This window comes from Daphnia pulex, chromosome 10 (assembly GCF_021134715.1).
Source record: "Daphnia pulex isolate KAP4 chromosome 10, ASM2113471v1".
NCBI lineage: Eukaryota > Metazoa > Arthropoda > Branchiopoda > Diplostraca > Daphniidae > Daphnia > Daphnia pulex.
The window spans coordinates 2,459,125-2,478,099 of record NC_060026.1 but is presented as its reverse complement, the minus strand read 5'-3'; the positions used below and the strand labels follow the sequence as shown (position 1 = coordinate 2,478,099).

The 18,975-nt window shown below is 40.5% G+C and overlaps 6 protein-coding genes and 2 long non-coding RNA genes across 15 annotated transcripts in view; 5 read left to right on the top strand and 3 right to left on the bottom strand.

Moving 5' to 3' along the window:
- The window catches only part of LOC124205146 (histone H2A), an 89,797-nt gene extending 76,319 nt beyond the window's left edge, over positions 1-13,478 (top strand). The window contains exons 1-11 of one of the 8 annotated variants that reach the window (XR_006879217.1): positions 8,880-9,128; positions 9,537-10,615; positions 10,685-10,784; positions 10,877-11,023; positions 11,299-11,415; positions 11,519-11,657; positions 11,727-12,203; positions 12,461-12,518; positions 12,603-12,831; positions 12,930-13,304; positions 13,397-13,478. The gene's annotated coding sequence lies outside the window, so the exon portion shown is untranslated. Of the gene's footprint in view, positions 10,616-10,684; positions 11,190-11,298; positions 11,416-11,518; positions 11,658-11,726; positions 12,204-12,460; positions 12,519-12,602; positions 12,832-12,929; positions 13,305-13,396 lie in introns of those variants that run through there. The other 7 variants (XR_006879216.1, XR_006879215.1, XR_006879214.1 and 4 more) reach the window with 7 other exon arrangements.
- Positions 101-4,859, top strand: LOC124205120 (WD repeat-containing protein 35-like). The gene is made up of 14 exons (XM_046602477.1): positions 101-520; positions 584-846; positions 924-1,427; positions 1,509-1,791; positions 1,856-2,075; positions 2,163-2,252; positions 2,314-2,461; positions 2,542-2,755; positions 2,812-2,983; positions 3,075-3,411; positions 3,493-3,705; positions 3,772-4,140; positions 4,214-4,338; positions 4,406-4,859. Exons 1-14 carry the CDS (start codon positions 202-204, stop codon positions 4,572-4,574), a joined length of 3,426 nt encoding a protein of 1,141 aa, XP_046458433.1. The 5' UTR covers positions 101-201; the 3' UTR covers positions 4,575-4,859.
- Positions 5,544-6,075, bottom strand: LOC124205144 (histone H3). Its single transcript, XM_046602506.1, has one exon. It carries the CDS (start codon positions 6,043-6,045, stop codon positions 5,635-5,637), a length of 411 nt encoding a protein of 136 aa, XP_046458462.1. The 5' UTR covers positions 6,046-6,075; the 3' UTR covers positions 5,544-5,634.
- On the top strand, positions 6,217-6,718 carry LOC124205156 (histone H4). Its single transcript, XM_046602519.1, has one exon. The coding sequence runs from the start codon at positions 6,347-6,349 to the stop codon at positions 6,656-6,658; it is 312 nt and encodes a 103-aa protein (XP_046458475.1). The 5' UTR covers positions 6,217-6,346; the 3' UTR covers positions 6,659-6,718.
- Positions 7,338-7,793, bottom strand: LOC124205153 (histone H2B.3). The gene has a single exon (XM_046602515.1). The coding sequence runs from the start codon at positions 7,753-7,755 to the stop codon at positions 7,384-7,386; it is 372 nt and encodes a 123-aa protein (XP_046458471.1). The 5' UTR covers positions 7,756-7,793; the 3' UTR covers positions 7,338-7,383.
- Positions 8,039-8,532, top strand: LOC124205148 (histone H2A). The gene has a single exon (XM_046602511.1). It carries the CDS (start codon positions 8,092-8,094, stop codon positions 8,470-8,472), a length of 381 nt encoding a protein of 126 aa, XP_046458467.1. The 5' UTR covers positions 8,039-8,091; the 3' UTR covers positions 8,473-8,532.
- Positions 13,479-15,489: 2,011 nt separating the features above from the next.
- Positions 15,490-16,192, bottom strand: LOC124205159. Its single transcript, XR_006879220.1, has 5 exons — positions 16,135-16,192; positions 15,953-16,055; positions 15,779-15,880; positions 15,615-15,719; positions 15,490-15,550 (listed from the first exon to the last, which is right to left on the bottom strand). It is a non-coding gene; the product is annotated as an uncharacterized LOC124205159 (long non-coding RNA).
- A 757-nt stretch (positions 16,193-16,949) lies between these two features.
- On the top strand, positions 16,950-17,308 carry LOC124205161. The gene is made up of 3 exons (XR_006879222.1): positions 16,950-17,007; positions 17,087-17,190; positions 17,270-17,308. It is a non-coding gene; the product is annotated as an uncharacterized LOC124205161 (long non-coding RNA).
- Positions 17,309-18,975: the final 1,667 nt, after the last annotated feature.

Below are 18,975 nucleotides of genomic sequence, written 5' to 3'. Positions count from 1 at the left end.
GAATTTAAAAACAGTAAACAAACAGGTGGCCGGAGGACGAGGACGACAGGAGTGACAGGTGGGTTTAATTTTCTTTTATTAGAGCAACTGCAGATATTTGACAAGCCCTCAAAACATATTTCCATGGTTACAGGACTGAAACACTAACTGGCAACTGGCATTGACAAGTGTATTCAAACAGAAGCTTGTAACCACAAGAAGATGTTTGTCTACCTCAGTAAAAAAATTGCTATTCCAAACAGCATTTTGTTAAAATGCATTGCCTGGGACAAAGAAAATGGATATTTAGCTTGTGGGGGCGACGATGGTCTCTTGAAAATTGTTCGGTTGGATTCCAATCAGAATCAGAATGTACCTAATTCAATTGGTCAAGCCCAACAACAACAGTCCAATCTTTCTGCAAATCAAACCTTAGAAGGGCACAATGGATGTGTGAGCATTGCAGTGTGGAATGAAACTAGCCAGAAGTTGACAACCAGTGACCAGAATGGCTTGATAATCGTCTGGGTTTTCTTTAAAGGTTTTAACAGTGTTTGAGGTAAAAAATAATTATGTTTCTATATATCATGCTTTATTTATTCAGGAACCTGGCACGAAGAAATGATAAACAATAGAAACAAGTCTGTGGTAACAGGAATGACATGGAATGGTGATGGCCAAAAAATCTGCATTGTTTACGAAGATGGTGCTGTTATTGTAGGAAGTGTCGATGGTAACCGTTTATGGGGACGTGACCTGAAGAATGTCCAACTTAGTCAAGTTGACTGGTCACCAGACTCAAAAATGATATTATTTGGAATAAGCAATGGGGAAGTACACCTTTATGACAGTGCAGGGACATTCATAGTATGTATTCCCTTTTTGACAGATGGACAGATAATAGCTTGATTTTAATAAATTTACTTTTGCTACTACATTTGCAGATGAAACTCGGTTTGAAGGCAGAGTGTAACCTGGTTGCGCTGAAATGGTTCAAGTATTCCATCTACCCAGAAAATCCATCTTTAGCAATTTTATTTACCAACGGCACTCTACAATTGATGAAAAGCGACCAAGATGACAACCCTATTTTAATTAATACTCAACTTAAACCAGTTGACTGCCAGTGGAATCATGATGGCACAATATTAGCTATTGCCGGCCGTTCATCTGATTCAAATCCTGGACCGAACCAGAACAGCATCAATTTTTATACTCCTCTCGGAAAATTAATTAGGACCATGAAGTTACCAGGAAACCAAATTGCTGGTTTAAGCTGGGAAGGTCACTCTCTCCGTCTAGCTTTTGCCATAGATTCGTTCATCTACTTGGCTCAGGTCAAACATGACTACATGTGGACTTGCTTTTCTAATACCCTAGTTTATCATTTCCACAAAAGGAATAAGCCAGAGAGCTATGTCATGTTCTGGGATACCAAAAATAATGAGGTAAACCTGAATTTGTCAACCATATTTATCTTTCGGTTATTCATTCACGTTGCTTTCATGTTCATGTTATTTTTGGTTTAGCGTTACGTGAAACAAGTTCGTCAGTTTATTGGTACTGCTTCCTGTGGAGATCACTGCGTTCTAGCTACCCGACTTGACGATGAAGAGATTCAGATAAGCACTCAGTGTGACTTCGGACTTATCCTCTGCAACGCATTAGGCACTCCTGTCGACAGCAAATATGTCAGTTTGGAACCACGTTTGGTGGCAATGACTTCCAGTCACGTCATCACTGCTTCTGATAGAAGCTTCATGCTTTGGCATTATCGTACACCACGATCTCAAACTACGATAGACCTAGCAGGTACTAGTTTATACATATGACAAGGTCATGAAGCATTTGAAAATTGAACTTTCATTTTTTTAAGGCATCAAGCGAGAAAACAAAGAAAAAATCTACAGTATAGAGACGTTTTTGAGCGGTGAACATTCCTTATCGTGCGTCACAGCTCGAGACAATGTGTTAATTTTTGGAACCGACTCCCGCAAATTGCTAGGATTCAATCTCAGCTCAACGACTGTCCAATTTGTCAGTGATATTCAGCTGAATTTCGAACCAGTGAAAATGTCTCTCAATTCCAATTGCACGTAAGTCATTATTTACTTTTACTTTTAATTTCGAAAATAATGGAAATATTTTTCTTACTGAATTTAAACTTGGTGTGTTTTTGACAGGAAACTGGCAATTTTAGATCACAACGGAATATTGCATATTCTCCAACTGGAAGTCGACGGGGCATCCTTTACACTTGGCAGCGTTTTGTCGTAAGCTCTCTTCAGATAACAATGTTTGGTACTGCTCTTACTGGAAGGGTTTTTTCTTAAGGTTTGAACGACGAGATGTATGGGACTTGTGTTGGGCAATGGACAACCCTGAACTATTTGCGTTGATGGAGAAAACACGCATGTACATATTTCGCAATTTAGAACCTGAAGAACCGGTTGTCTGTTCCGCATATCTTTGCCATTTCAAGGTGATAAACTCCCTCAAGCGCAAGCTACATAGGAGAAACTCGTTAAATATAATGTCACGTGCTTACCAATTTTATTTTAGGATTTAGAAATTTTCGCCGTTTCACTTGGAGATGTGTTGAAAGATCCTGAAAACCCTTCGAAAGATGATTTAGTTGCGATGGAAACTAAATCTTTAAGGGATACTAGGCACCTTCTGGAGAAAGTAGGAACAAACGAAGCCTATCAGTTTGTAGAAGAAAATTCTCACCCGCGGTTGTGGAGACTTCTCGCGGAATCAGCTCTTCAGCAATATGGTTAGAAATAAGATATATTTTCTAAAACAACTAACTTGAAAATGTTTAAATTTCAGATTTACAAGCAGCCGAATCTGCCTTTGTGCGATGTGCTGATTTTGCTTCGTTGCAGTTGTTGCACCGGCTGAAAAATCTCCCCACTGGATCTGCATTGGTTAAAGCAGAAGTGGCAGCTTACTTTCACAAATTTGACGATGCTGAAAGTATCTACATAGAAAACGACAGGAGGTACTGTTTGAACTTTTTATAATCTGATTATTATCGGAGTAAAAAAATATATAAAAGAAACATAATGAAAATTATTTTGTTTCCATTATAGAGACTTGGCTATGGCACTCCGCCGCAAACTAGGTGACTGGGCGCGAGTTTCCGAATTGCAGAACGCAGCCACTTCGACTGATTTAGAGAACAAGTCCACTTACAATCAGATGGGCAACTTCTTTGGCGATCGTCATCAATACACCCAAGCCTCTCGCTATTACAAGTTGGCCGAGAACAATGAAAAGTTGGTTGACTGCTACTACAACATGGAAGACTACGAGAATTTGGAAAAGTTGGTAGACTCGTTGGAGGAAAGGGATCCTCTTATTTCGAAAATCGCCTCCATGTTCACTTCGGTTGGGCTGTGTCAGCAAGCTGTTCAATGCTACCTAAAAGTATGTTTTGCATGACAAATTCCTTAATTTATAAACCAACAGTTGGGCATTTTTTTAATGCTTTAAATGTACTATTACTAGTGCAATCAAATGAAAGCAGCGCTGGACACCTGCGTTACACTTCACCAATGGAATATGGCAGTTGAACTTTCTCGGCAAATTCAGGTCCCGGAAATAGCTTCACGTTTGGTTTCTCATGCCGATCGACTTCTAGAGCACGGGAAGATATCTGACGCTGTGGAACTCTTTCGCAAAGCCAACTGCCACAAAGAAGCCTCCAACTTATTGTTTCAGGTAGGAGAATGCAGCTTTTCAAGTGGTTAATTGAAGTCTCATCACACTGATGCGTTTACTATCCAGGTTGGCGAGCAAGCAATTAAAAAATGGAACGATCCTTTGAAAATCAAAAAGTTGTTTGTTCTGGCTGCCTTGCTTACCGAAGAGGCTAAAAACGTCACCACTCAAAATTCACTCACAATGGAACGCGTTTCAAAGTTTCTAGATGCTCCTTGGCGTCCAGCGGAAGCTTGGCACTACTTCATACTAGCTCAGCAGCAGTTCCAGCAAGGCAAACTCGTCGCTGTCATGGCCACCTCTGTCAAGCTACAGGATTACACCGATATCCTTGACGAAGAGACCGTGTTCTCAATGTTGGCCCTGGCTAGCGCTCTCAACAAGTGTTTCAACGTTTGTTCAAAAGCTTTCACTTGCCTGGAATCCATTCCTTCTGTAAGGAAAATTGTAGACATTCTGTGTTTTCAATTAATAATTATTTCTATCTTGAAAATGATATCTTATACAGTTAAGTCCAGCCGACCGCGAGAGTTACAGCCTCTTGGCATTGGATATTTTCACCAAATATCCACCCAAAGATGGTCGATCTAGCCAGATTGAATGCCCCCACTGCGCAACTGATATTCAAGACTGGTACTCATCCAAAATATCTAGATTACTCGATTGTAAATTAATTCAAGCCGTTTCTTTGTGATTATAGGTCGAATAACTGCCCGGAATGCAACAATCGATTCTCAAGTTGCGTGGCTACAGGGAGACCTTTAATGGATACTTCGTTGATTTGGACTTGCAGAGTTTGCAAGCATAGCGCTGCAGAGCACGACGTGCTTACAAGAAATTCTTGTCCACTTTGTCATTCCCCTATTTAAAACGCTGGATTTTCCACCATGAATGTATCAAAACTGTTAATTTAATCCGTCCACACATTCGTGTCATCCATATCAAAACAGATCTCAAAATGATTTTCATATCAATGATCGTGGTTGCATAATAATGCAGATAGAAACACATTTACGCTCTGTGTAATGATTCGCCCTTTTTTAAGTCGGATTTGTATTTGAAACCGACAGTATTTATTTATTGTTTGTCTATGCTCGTTAGGTCGTGCATTTTTTTTTGTGATTAACGTTGAAATATAAGGGAATCTTGCTATCGTTCTTTACGTATTAGTACGTGCACTCGCTCTCCCCTGCATATTTTAAGTCACATTTTGACAAAAACTAGGATGGCACTTACTATTTATTGTTCAGTGTAGAAAATTCAGATAGACCTAAGAAATGCGTCATTTGAAAATCAATATTGTATGAAGTAATAAAGTTTAAGACAAAGGAAAATGGTCTGAAGCAAAATTGAGATCGTCAATTTGGCAACTCGGTGCAGTTGATGTAAACATTAACTTGTGAGATTCGATGTCGGATTAAAATCTAAATTTTGAGTGAAAGAGCAGTGAAAATATCTGGAATTTTTCCTTTAGTATGTCAATGTATTGGCTGTGAAACACCAAGTTGGTGAAAAGAGGCTGCTAAATTCAAGTGATTGTTTCCTGTAGTAACTGAAGTCAGATTCGGAAGGACATTGAAATTGTAAGTTTGAATTGAATGTTTGTTTACTAAATTAGAGATAACCTGAACTGTAAGTATGTCATAGTAATATTGAATTAGTAGAAATTAATGTTAAACAAGAAAACAACAGATGTTAGAATTGCTAAAACAATACTTGAAATAAATAAATTTTAGAGAATCGTTACGTTCAATCGACGTAGACTAACAATAAAAAACTTGCGTAAACATTTACCAATATAACAATAAGAATAACGAGACTTAACTACATTGTTGAGGTGAGGGATCATTCAGATTAAGAATCGATTAATTTTCTATAGTAAGTAGTGGCCCTGAAAAGGGCCGATTTGTTAAAAGGGGCTAGAGTCGTTTACGCTCGTTCACCACGGATACGACGGGCGAGCTGGATGTCTTTAGGCATGATGGTGACTCGCTTGGCGTGGATGGCGCACAAGTTGGTGTCTTCGAAAAGACCCACCAAGTAAGCCTCGCTGGCCTCCTGCAGAGCCATGACGGCCGAGCTCTGGAAACGCAAGTCGGTCTTGAAATCCTGGGCGATTTCTCTGACCAAGCGCTGGAATGGCAACTTGCGGATCAGAAGCTCGGTCGACTTTTGGTAACGACGGATTTCACGAAGGGCGACGGTGCCGGGACGATAACGATGGGGTTTCTTGACTCCTCCAGTGGCCGGGGCACTTTTGCGAGCAGCTTTGGTGGCCAACTGTTTGCGGGGCGCCTTGCCACCGGTGGATTTACGAGCGGTTTGCTTGGTACGGGCCATGTCGAACGACTGAAAGTTGAGATTATGAATCGGTGGAGGGATGATGGGTTTATATAGGGGGGACGGAAGACGTTGAGGAATGTATGGGATCTCTTTTCAGCAATTGGTTGTTGGGAAAATGGGAGGGAAGTTGAGGAATACAAAGCTTGGGGTTGGGCTTTGTTGACCTGAGTTGGGGTGGCTGTTAAGCTCAACCAATGCGGATGGATTTCCCACCGGATTGATTGGTATATAAAGGGGCCCTGGTGAAAACATTTGACATTCAGTTTGTTGTCAAACTCGTTCTGAAACTCTTTCGAAAATGACTGGTCGCGGCAAAGGAGGAAAAGGACTCGGCAAGGGAGGCGCCAAACGTCATCGCAAAGTTTTGCGTGACAACATCCAGGGAATCACCAAGCCGGCCATCCGTCGTCTTGCCCGTCGTGGTGGTGTCAAGCGAATCTCTGGTCTCATCTACGAGGAGACCCGTGGTGTGTTGAAGGTGTTCCTTGAGAACGTGATTCGTGACGCCGTCACCTACACTGAACACGCCAAGAGGAAGACGGTGACGGCCATGGATGTCGTCTACGCATTGAAACGCCAGGGCCGCACTCTGTACGGTTTCGGCGGTTAAATCTTTTCTAGCTATTCATACTCCGATCTTTCAATCCAATCGGCCCTTTTCAGGGCCACCATTCACTTAAAGAAAAAGATTTCTCAACCACTTAAACCATATTCTTGTCATCTTTATACAAGCTCGAAGAACAAAATCCTTGAATTTATCGTTATTCTATTTTATCTTGCTTATTTAGATTTGATATAGCAGACTTTGAAGCAATGTAAAGTGATCATGCGTCCTAAAAGATATTTGTATTGTGATACGTAAACTGTGTTTAGCCAAATAACTCCAATCGAAAAATATCCAGATGGAATTGTTTTCTCCGGTTTTCTCAGATTTTACAGCATTTTTATTTTTGACTTTCGGTCATATTTAACAAAACAATGATTTATGGTAAGAGTTCCTTAGTATGTAAAAGAAGTTGCTGCGGAGATCAATTTTAATATCACTGAATCAAATGAATAGGGTGATAACAACGCATTGAACCGGATATGCCAATCTTAAAATGCAACAGTAGAGAAAGAAATTAAGCACAACGTCGAACTACACTGGAGATATATAGAGAAAAACTCAAGATAACAGTATTTCATAAAGTTCCGTCGCACTAATGAACAAATTAGGTTGAGTTTAGAACCCGATTAGACAAGAAATGTTAAGAGCAGTTAATGTTTTTCATTTCTTGAAAATTTGGTGGCCCTGAAAAGGGCCGTTTGGTTGGTAGAGAGATCAAGATGAACGATCTACTTGGTGCTGGTGTACTTGGTCACTGCCTTGGTCCCTTCAGACACGGCGTGCTTAGCCAACTCACCGGGCAAAAGCAGACGGACGGCCGTCTGGATTTCCCGGCTAGTGATGGTCGAACGCTTGTTGTAATGGGCAAGACGGGACGACTCTCCAGCGATGCGCTCGAAAATGTCGTTGACGAAGCTGTTCATGATGGTCATGGCTTTGGAGGAGATGCCAGTGTCGGGGTGGACCTGCTTCAACACTTTGTAGATGTAAATGGCGTAGCTCTCCTTCCTCTTGCGCTTCTTCTTCTTGTCTCCTTTGGCAATGTTTTTCTGGGCCTTGCCGGCCTTCTTCGCTGCTTTTCCGCTAACCTTGGGGGGCATTCTAGGACTTGAGTAAATTTGATAAAGAAAGTAACGACCGTCACTTCAAATTTCGTTTTTATATTGAAGGTGGCTCCCCCTCACTACTTGATGGTAGCCAAAACTCGCGTCTCCACGAGACTTACGTGTAGCAGCAGATGTTCACTTGGGGGCGGAGCTAGTGACAATCAGGGAGAGATGAAAGAAAGGCGGGGCAAATAAAACTTTACTGTTTGGCTACCAAGATTGCATTCTGAATCCGACATCAAGCGACTATATAAACGTCGATTTTTCATATTGTATACATCACTTGTTCCTTGATTTGAGGAACCGCGTTAACTTACTCTTAATCTAAACATGTCTGGCCGTGGCAAAGGAGGCAAGGTAAAGGGAAAGTCAAAGACCCGTTCCAGCAGGGCCGGACTTCAATTCCCCGTCGGTCGTATCCACCGAATGCTCCGCAAGGGATCGTACGCTGAGCGCGTCGGTGCCGGCGCCCCCGTCTACTTGGCTGCCGTCATGGAGTACTTGGCCGCTGAGGTCCTCGAGTTGGCCGGTAACGCCGCCCGTGACAACAAGAAGACCCGTATCATCCCTCGTCACTTGCAATTGGCCATCCGCAACGACGAAGAGTTGAACAAACTTCTCTCCGGTGTCACCATCGCTCAGGGTGGTGTTTTGCCCAACATCCAGGCCGTTCTCTTGCCCAAAAAGACCGACAAACCCGCCAAGGCTTAAATTTCCTGTTCCTCTCGTCTTTAAATAATCGGCCCTTTTAAGGGCCACCAATCTGCTTTGGAAAAAAGAAATTTGTTGATTGCTACATTTCGTACATTTCAATCTGGTTCAACTTGTGCAAATTTCGTATAGTTGCAAGTGATTATTGAATTGTTTCTGTTCAACCTAATTTTATGTTTCTTTTACTGGTGTTAGGTTTTTCCGACTATGAAAGAACAACTTTCAAATTTTACAATTATTATTATTATCATCGCATAGATTTATCTATTACCAGGGGAGAGGGACATTTTTTCTCCATAGTCCATACACAAAAGAAAACATGCTATTACTCTGGTACGTATGAGTTTATGATCCACCTTGTTCAAATTCATCATGCAACCTTGCCCCCTCCCCCTCAATTTTAGGTTCTTCAAATAATTCAAAATGGCCGCCGCCTGGCGTATTGGTAACAGTGGCTAGTGTTGTGACAACGATCCCCATGATAATTCTTATTCTCAGGGATTTAGTAATCTATCATAGTTTTCGTGAATAATAGCATTATTAGAGTATCTGACACCTGGTATCGCAGTTTTACTATGAAACCTTTTGACGAACATTGAATGGCTGTAAAGAAGAGTTTACAATTTACATCGATCATGCGATATTGTAAAACGAAAGTGAGCAATCAGGTGCTCCTGGTAGTGAAATTAAAACTTGTTTGTTATATTTGTATAGCCAACCTTATTATGGTTAAGATGTGGTTCCCACACGCATTTAACAATTTGGAAAGCCGACTTACTTTTTCATTCATTTAAAAGTCTAATTTCCGTAATGTACTCTCTTGAGTCTTGAGCAAATGAAACCTTGAATGAACTGGAATTTTCACTTGGTGAACATTTTGGTATTATTTTTTCTATTTTGAACTGCCTAGTTTTCAACCTATCCTATAATGATAATTTCACTTGATCGCTTAATGGATAATAACATGATTCCTTCTTAATTTTGTAAATATTCCATTCATTTCTCGTTTACTGCTCTTAGCACATAGTTCTGTTATGTTTCATAACATTTAATTTTTCTTTTAGAACGCCAATATGTTCCATTGGGATATTCGGCCACATCATCAACAATCACAGGCTATTCAAAATATCTATGCATCACCTATTTATGTGCCAGTTCCCGATTCACTACCTTCCCAAATCAATTAACCGGAGCCAGTGGAACGTTTGGATTCAAAAGAAAGAGTTTCTCAGTTGGAAGATCTATAGTGGATGCTGGAACTACAGAAGAAGATTCAGGAATTGGAGTTTAGTTGGCAGGAAGCCAAAGCCAAACAAGCTGTTCCAGCCGGTTGTCATTGACAAATCGACATCTGCAGCTATTTCCACTGGAGCAAGAAGCCGAACTTTGTGTGCTCCTGAAAAGAATTCTTCTACCTCATCTTGTGTCTCTTCTAAAATTCTGATTGAAATTGATCTTCTGCACGTCCGATTGAGCAATGTGATCACCTCAACCGGAGCTGTCGTTGTCAACCGTCGTCGCATTGGAAAGATAGCCGACAACTATCAGGAGCCGATTGGGCGTGGAGAAGTCTTCAAAGGAACTTGGCATGGATGTCAAGTAGCCGTCAAAGAAATCCGCTCTCCTTGGCGTTGCAGCACAGTCGTCGAGGCTCGATCGTTCGCCAAGATGATTAAACGATAGGTTGAAGCCCTTTCAGCAGTCCGATATTATTGGACTGCTCCGTATTTGTATGGATAACGAATCGAGTGATGGTGAAACATCGAATAGAGTCTCGCTCTTCTTTCAATTCCCCAACGGAGGGACTCTTTTTTGAATGTCTTTTCGGTGGCCAAGCTAAAAACAGCAAATTCAAATTAGACGTGAATCAAATGATGCTGATCGCTCGCCATCTCACCGCGAAACTCTCCATCTACTGCATTCCAGTCAGCAGAAACCGGGCGGTTCAGTTATGGTCCACCGTGACGTGAAATCCGCCAATGTTTTACTGCAACGGGATGACGAAGGAAGAGTCGTGCGAGCTGGTTTGGCCGATTTAACGTCTTCATTTGGATCTTAACGAAAGTGGCTCCGGCTCTGGCCTAGCAGCCAGTTTCATGACAGCCGTGGTAGGTAGCCACGGCTGTGTCCATTTTATGCGGAGGTACTGTATATTTTTAACATGTTCCAACTGATGCAGTGTTTATTAATTATTTTTCAATTACCATTGTAGAGTTCAATCTACAGACGGGCCGGCCAGTTTGCATGTCCTTCACGCTTGAAGGTCGCGGGGAATATTACGTAAAAGTGTCATGCGACGGCGGAGAGGTTGGGTGAGGACGACACGTGTTGCATCATTATCAAGCAGATACAATAGCCGCAAGGCTCAGCCATTTGGCATTCATTTTGATATTGGTTTTTGTAGACCCATCCCCAGCAACGTCAACCTAAAAAAGGAAAGGCAAGTTTCCATTTTCGTCAATTTCGAAGGTCACGGAGATACCATTACGTTAAACGTGTCATGTGGAGTAGAGGTTGGGTGAGAATGGGAAGTGTCATCATTATCAAGCAGGTACAATAGCCGCAAGACTTAAGAGGTTAGGGGTAGAAAAAAAAATCGTATAAAAGGAGAGAGAAAAGGCATTTGAAATCAGTTGAGTGAGGATCTCCAACATGGCAACTGCTGTGCACAATTCGTCACCAAATGCATTCTTCATTCTAAAATCATTTCGCAATGAGTAAATATTCTTTAACTTTTTTTGGCGATTTTTATTGTCTTTTTTTCATTATATGCCATTTATTGAATATATTTAATATTCAAATTGTTTATTGTCTGTCGTATTAAAGGAAAAAAAAAGGTCAAAGAAATCAGTCGAGTGATCATCTCCGATACGGCAATAGCAACTGCAGTGCACTATTGATCATCAATTGATTCTTCACTGTGTAACCAGTTCGCAATCATGGGTAAATATTCATTTTAATTTGAGTCATGAAACAATTCTATGTCATTTCTAGTTGATATGATGAGCTATAATTGAAATTAATTTTTAAATTGTTTACTGTACAGTTAATTATGGCGTTGTGTTGCTGTTGGGTCGACCACGAGTGTACCGATTTCTCCTGGATACGGTGGCCCCGAGTTACTTCACCAAAGCGCCTGAGTACTACACTAAGGCTCCCAACTATTGCACCATCAAAGCTCCAGAGTATTACACTACAACCTACGCTGCTGCAGCTTACTATACTGATGCTCCCAATTACTATTTTGTTCCCAGCTACTACACCGAGGCTCCAGTTTATTACACCACTAAAGCAATCGAATACTACACCGAAGTGCCATCGAAGTACTACACTGCAATCTACGCTGCCCCAGCTTACACCACCAAGTGACCGGAGTACTGCACCACAACCTACGCTGCCCCAGTTCACTACGCCGCCCTGAGCTACACAACCACATCTGAGGCAGCCGTTATTACTGCACAGCGGCTGCTTCTTAGTACTACATTGAACCGGAATACTACACTGATGCTCCAGTTTACTACACCACAACCTACGTTACACCTACCGAAGCTCCCAAGTACTACACAACCAAGGCACCCGAGCTACTACTTAGGCTGCTCCGACATTCTGCACCAAAGCTGCGAAGTATTCCACTGCCCCGAGTTACTACACAACAAAGGCACCTGAATGTTACATCACAACCTACGCTTCTCCAATTCACTACATAATGGCGAAGCCAGAAATGGAAACAGGTATGGGCCCAACGGGTCTTGCTTTATTCCTCTTGTGTCTCTTCTACAAGATTAACTTCTGGAATATTTTTTTATTTTTTAAGTGAAGTAGTCAGGGTAGAGACAATATTTTGATAAAGGGATAGAAGTGCTTTCGTGCCTTTCGACTTATTTTAAAGAAGTTCTACATAACACGTGGGGTTTTGTGTTGAAATTTGTTGGTATAGTTAAATGTGTGCGGCTCATGAGTTGCCAGGCTGAAGCTTATTTTCTGCTAGGAATCACTCGAGTAGAATAACCAATGAAGCGTTGTTGACACTCAACTTGCATCTGACCGTAAGGCCTTTTTATTTTTTCATGTTACTTCATTTTTTCAATCATTCTCTTTTCATTTCTCCAATGTCAATTGCTAATTTAAAGGTGACGGAGATTATTTCGTAAAATGTGCCATGTAGTGGTGTAGAGGTTGGGTAACAACGGGACGTGTTTCATCATTATCAAAAAGGTAGAATTGCTGAAAGGCTTGAGTTGAGAGGTAAATCGGGGTTAGAAAAAGTCGTATAAAAGGAGATAAGGAAGGTGATAGAGATTAGTCTAGTGAGCATCTCCGACCCGGCAACAACTGCTTTCTTCCAATTCTCAATCATGGGTAATTCGTTTATTTTACATGGAGTTTTGTATCATATAGACTTTCTTACATTTGTTCATGTGTCACTAATAGTTAAATATTTTAATGTTCACATCCAGTTAATTTATAGTCTAGTGCTGTTGTTTGGTGTATCGTTGACGGTCGAGTCGTCCACTGGTGTACCGGTGCCCCTGGGTGTGGCAGATACCAAAACCGCAATGCTACCGTCTTACTACACAACAAACATACGCAACCAGTTACTACACCTAAAAGGCCGTATGTTACACAAGGACGTATGCTACACCGGTTTACTACACCAGTTTACTACACCGAGGAATTCAAGTATTACTCTTCCCCGAACAAATACCAAACAGAGGCTCCTGTTTACTACACCACCATCGCCCTCGAGTGTTACACTACAACCTACGCTGCCCCCAACTACTACACTGTAGCTCCGAAGTGCTACACATCAATGCACAACCAATTCGCAATTGGTAAATCTGCTGTTTTACATAATTTGAATTATTCCACGTGTTCTCTAATTGTTAATTAATAACTGAAAATGTTTTATTTTATTCATTTACAGTTTATTTTTACGTCGTGCTGCTGTTGGTTGTTCTATCGTTGCCAACGTGTTGACCACTGTACCGAACTCCACCGACTTTGGGTATTAACGACAAGGGATGTATGTCAATAGGTGCAATAGCCGTAAAGTTTAAACAGGAAGAGAAAAAAAAATTGGATAAAACAAGAGAGAAAAGGCGATTTATCAATTGAATGAGCATCTCCTACCCGGCAGCAATTGCATTCTTCCAATACTCAATCAAAGGAGTACTACACCACCAAGGCAGCGGAGTACTACACCACCAAGGCAGCGGAGTACTACACCACCAAGGCAGCGGAGTACCCAGGCTGCTGAATTGTGAATTGTTTGTTTTATGTTTTAGAGGTGACTACTGCCTTATTCATACGGACATGTTCTTGTGGTTCGACGATGATATTTCAAGGATTAGTTACGAAAGACACTTGTAACTGTAGATTTTATCAAATCTTATAAGTAATGGGGAAGTGGGTGACCTTTGTAAAAATGAAAGACTTTGAAGTTGAGAAAATATATTGATACAATTCATAAACAAAACTTGGTATAAATTAGAAACAATGAACAAAAAACTTATAAAAAGAATTGTGTTATATTGTCCCACCTCCACCCACAATTCCTCCACATTTTACAGTCACATACATACATACACATATACATACACTTAAGTTAACCCATTGACTGCCACGCCATACAACCCGTAGGTTGCTCTCTACTAATCTACGCGCCACGTCTGAAGGATCCATGACCAAGTGGGACTTGCCATTGCTGACAAGTCCGTGCTGAAAAGGGGAAACTATGGTGCATTGCCTGAAACAGGCGCCTTGCGGCAAATTTTGGGCTTGGCGACTCTCCGACCCCGCGGCTTGTAAACCACGAGACCGAACAGCGCGGCCCGTGCTAAGGAGCTAGGGGAATACAAAGGCGTGGCAGACAACGGGTTAACTAACACTAACACAAACATATTACCAACAACAAATGATGATCCACGCTGACATTTTGGAGATACCGGCGACGTTTTAGTGTCCATCTTCTCGACGTTTCCTCTCATTACCTGAATAGAATAAAGAGAAAACAATTCTTTATTAAGTGACATGCCAATTAAAGTAACATAATTAGTCACATAATACATATAGGCTCATTGTTCTGGTTTTTTTGCTCAAAACTTTAAAGGCGCGCTTTAAATTGCTTAAAATCTACCTAACAATATTGAGAACTGTTCACAGAACAAAGCTCACATGCTAGTCTTCAAACAAAAATTCCGGAAGTAGACCGGAAGTAACCACAGCGCCTCAACCATTGAGCTGTCGTCAAATTAAACCACATATTCGTGATCTCCATGAAATTTGGGGTCGATTAGATGTGATTTAAACGAAATCCAAAATTTGGCCAAAATCGAGAATTTTCCTGAACTATAGTTCAGGAAAATTTTCGAAACCGGAAGTACGCGTACGTAAAAAAGATAACATGAACTATACCACAAATTTGACGAGGATCACGAATATGTGGTTCTTTTGCTCCTCGAATGAATATTTACTGAACTACTGACTGAAATGAGCAAACCGGAAGTAGAAAAAAAAGAGCAATTATCGAAAATTTTACAAGTGAGCTTTGTTGCAGGAATAGTAATCGTCAGTTATTACTAAATATTTCAACAAAATAATTGCCAATAAATGTTTAAATAGACGTGCAAAGTAACTGAAAATGACTGTTATGACAGCTGCAAATTATCAAAAAGCCATCTAGCGTTAGAAAAAAGAAACGTCCAAGTAAAACTTCGTTGGCGCGTAAGAAGGGCCTGATTTTGAAAACTATTACACAGACAGAGTCTAACGCAACTAGACTATTAGTAGATAACCTACGAAAATAAGTCAATTGTTGGGTACCTGGGCATAATCCCTTGGTGAGTGACTGCAGGTGCGTAACAGTGGACGGAAGCGATCACTGAAGTGGTCCAGAAACTCCCCAGTGAAGTAAAACAAATTGTGTTTAAAAGCAGTGAAGTTAGATGAGCGTGCGTCGCGAAGATAAGGATGGAGAAGAACGTTGATGGAAGTCCCTCTTCCGTCATGGACAAAGGTCAGCATTGGCACAAGAATCTCCGTGCCAGGACCACACGATTCCATAAAGATACTGTGTGCTCTGTAAAATAAAATGTTTTACATTAATAAAAATACAACAAAGAATAAAGCATATCAATCTTTACCTTTTCTAAGAAGCACACTTCAATTATCATGATGAAAAAACCGTAAAAATGGAAATCACAGGAACAAACAGTCTTACTCCTCATGTTGAGATAAATTTCCTGATGCTAAAGAAAGTGTCATAATGTGTTACAGTAGCATGGTGATAGGTGGTATTGATGCTCACCTTTATCATATGGGTGATGAATTTAATAAGGCGTCAAGCAGAACTCGAACATGTATGCATACACACAGCATTATTCACATGACACTCTTCATGTCACTGAAACTGTAAGTAGCAATCGGACAAGGATATTCTCTACTTTATTTACAAATTTACCAGTGAAAAATAAAACTCTACCTATCTCTCAGTGGGATGCCTTCTAAACAGAAATAGAAACAGCCATCACAGCAAACATGATGTTGCAGGTTACACCACCAAAATTGTGAGATTCAGAAAAGTCCTATGGTTCGTGAACAAGAATACCTATGTTACATGAAAATCTGAATTGTAATGGACTGTTAGTAGTAATGGGAAAATACCTTAACTCGGCAGATTTGTATTCCACTATATGTGAGCTTCAAACATGAGTTTTAGGTTTTGACAGCATTATGGGTCTATTGGATGGAAATTGACTGAGCGCTAAGTCAACTTGTTGGAATGACTGACACTGACAGTGTGCATCTAATATTTGAAGAAATAAAATGATACAGTATAAAAATAAGGAAACTAGATAAGATAAACCTACATATGTTACGAAGTTCAATTTGGTAATTGAAATCACAGGAATATAAGTATAAATTAGCAACCAATTGTTTCGCCCATTTTGCCTCGATCGTTTCACGATGTAACAACAACAAGGCGACACTGGCGACATCTAGTAATGAGTTTTGAATCCTTAGATGCACAGTCACAGCTAAATGTGGTCCAATTATTGGAGTTCTATTGTCGTTTGTCACCGACACCGACAATAGAACCCCAATATTTTTATTATCCGAAAATAGAACTCCACTACGCGACAATAAGAACTCCAATATAATTTGAGCTGTGGCTGTGCAACCAACTTTAGAAACTCATTACTAGATGTCGCTAGTATCGCTCATGTTGTTGTTACATCGATAAACGAGGCTAATTGGGCGAAACAAATTGTAGCTAATTAATACCTATATTCCTGTCATTTCATTTACCAAATTGAACTTCATAACTAATGTAGGTTAATATTGACATAGTTTCCTTATTTTTATACTGTACCAACTTATTCCTTCAAATTCTAGATGCATAATGACAGTCAGTAATTCCAACAAGTTGACTTGGCGCTCAGTCACTTTCCATCCATTAGGCCCATCATGATTTCAAAAGCCTAAAACTCATGGTTGAAGTCAACATGAAGTGGAATACAAATGTGCCGAGATAAGGTATTTCCCCATTACTGCAACCAGACCATTACCATTCAGATTTTCATATAACATAGGTATTCTTGCTCATGAAACATAGATATTTTCTGAATCTCGCAATTTTGGTGGTGTACCCTGAAACAGCATGTTTTTTGTTGTGGCTGTTTCTACTTCTGTTAAGAAGGCAACCGAGATGAGAGATAGGTATAGTTTTATTTCTCATAGGTAAATTTGTGTAAATTTGTAAATAACATATAGAATTTCCTTTTCCCATTCTACTTAGAGTTTCAGAGACATGAAGAGCGTGAAGTGAATAACCTGCTGTGGATTCCATTTTTACGGTTTTTTTATCATGAGCATTTCAGTGTGCTTCTTAGAAAAGGTAAAGATTGATATGCTTTATTCTTTGTTTTATTTTCATTAATGTAAAACATTCGTTTTTACAGAGCATACAGTTTCTTTATGGAATCGTGCTGTCCTGCACGGAGACTCTTGTGCCAATGCTGACCTTTATCCATGACGGAAGAGGGACTTCCATCAACGTTCTTCTCCATCCTTATCTTCGCGACGCACGCTCATCTAGCTTCACTGCTTCTAAACACAATTTGATTTACTTCACTGGCGAGTTTCTGGACCACTTCAGTGATCGCTTCCGTCCGCTGTTACGCACCTGCAGTCACTCACCAAGGGATTATGCCCAGGTACCCAACAATTGACTTATTTCGTAGGTTATCTACTCATAGTCTAGTTGCGTTAGACTCTGTCTGTGTAATAGTTTTCAAAATCAGGCCCTTCTTACGCGCCAACGAAGTTTTACTTGGACGTTTCTTTTTTCTAACGCTAGATGGCTTTTTGATAATTTGCAGCTGTCATAACAGTCATTTTCAGTTACTTTGCACGTCTATTTAAACATTTATTGGCAATTATTTTGTTGAAATATTTAGTAATAACTGACGATTACTATTCCTGCAACAAAGCTCACTTGTAAAATTTTCGATAATTGCTCTTTTTTTTCTACTTCCGGTTTGCTCATTTCAGTCAGTAGTTCAGTAAATATTCATTCGAGGAGCAAAAGAACCACATATTCGTGATCCTCGTCAAATTTGTGGTATAGTTCATGTTATCTTTTTTACGTACGCGTACTTCCGGTTTCGAAAATTTTCCTGAACTATAGTTCAGGAAAATTCTCGATTTTGGCCAAATTTTGGATTTCGTTTAAATCACATCTAATCGACCCCAAATTTCATGGAGATCACGAATATGTGGTTTAATTTGACGACAGCTCAATGGTTGAGGCGCTGTGGTTACTTCCGGTCTACTTCCGGAATTTTTGTTTGAAGACTAGCATGTGAGCTTTGTTCTGTGAACAGTTCTCAACATTGTTAGGTGGATTTTAAGCAATTTAAAGTGCGCCTTTGAAGTTTTGAGCAAAAAAACCATATCAATGAACTTAAACGTATTATGTGACTATTATGTTACTTTAATTGGCATGTCACTTAATAAAGAATTGTTTTCTCTTTATTCTATTCAGGTAATGAGAGGAAACGTCGAGAAGATGGACACTAAAACGTCGCCGGTATCTCCAAAATGTCAGCGTGGATCATCATTTGTTGTTGGTAATATGTTTGTGTTAGTGTTAGTTAACCCGTTGTCTGCCACGCCTTTGTATTCCCCTAGCTCCTTAGCACGGGCCGCGCTGTTCGGTCTCGTGGTTTACAAGCCGCGGGGTCGGAGAGTCGCCAAGCCCAAAATTTGCCGCAAGGCGCCTGTTTCAGGCAATGCACCATAGTTTCCCCTTTTCAGCACGGACTTGTCAGCAATGGCAAGTCCCACTTGGTCATGGATCCTTCAGACGTGGCGCGTAGATTAGTAGAGAGCAACCTACGGGTTGTATGGCGTGGCAGTCAATGGGTTAACTTAAGTGTATGTATATGTGTATGTATGTATGTGACTGTAAAATGTGGAGGAATTGTGGGTGGAGGTGGGACA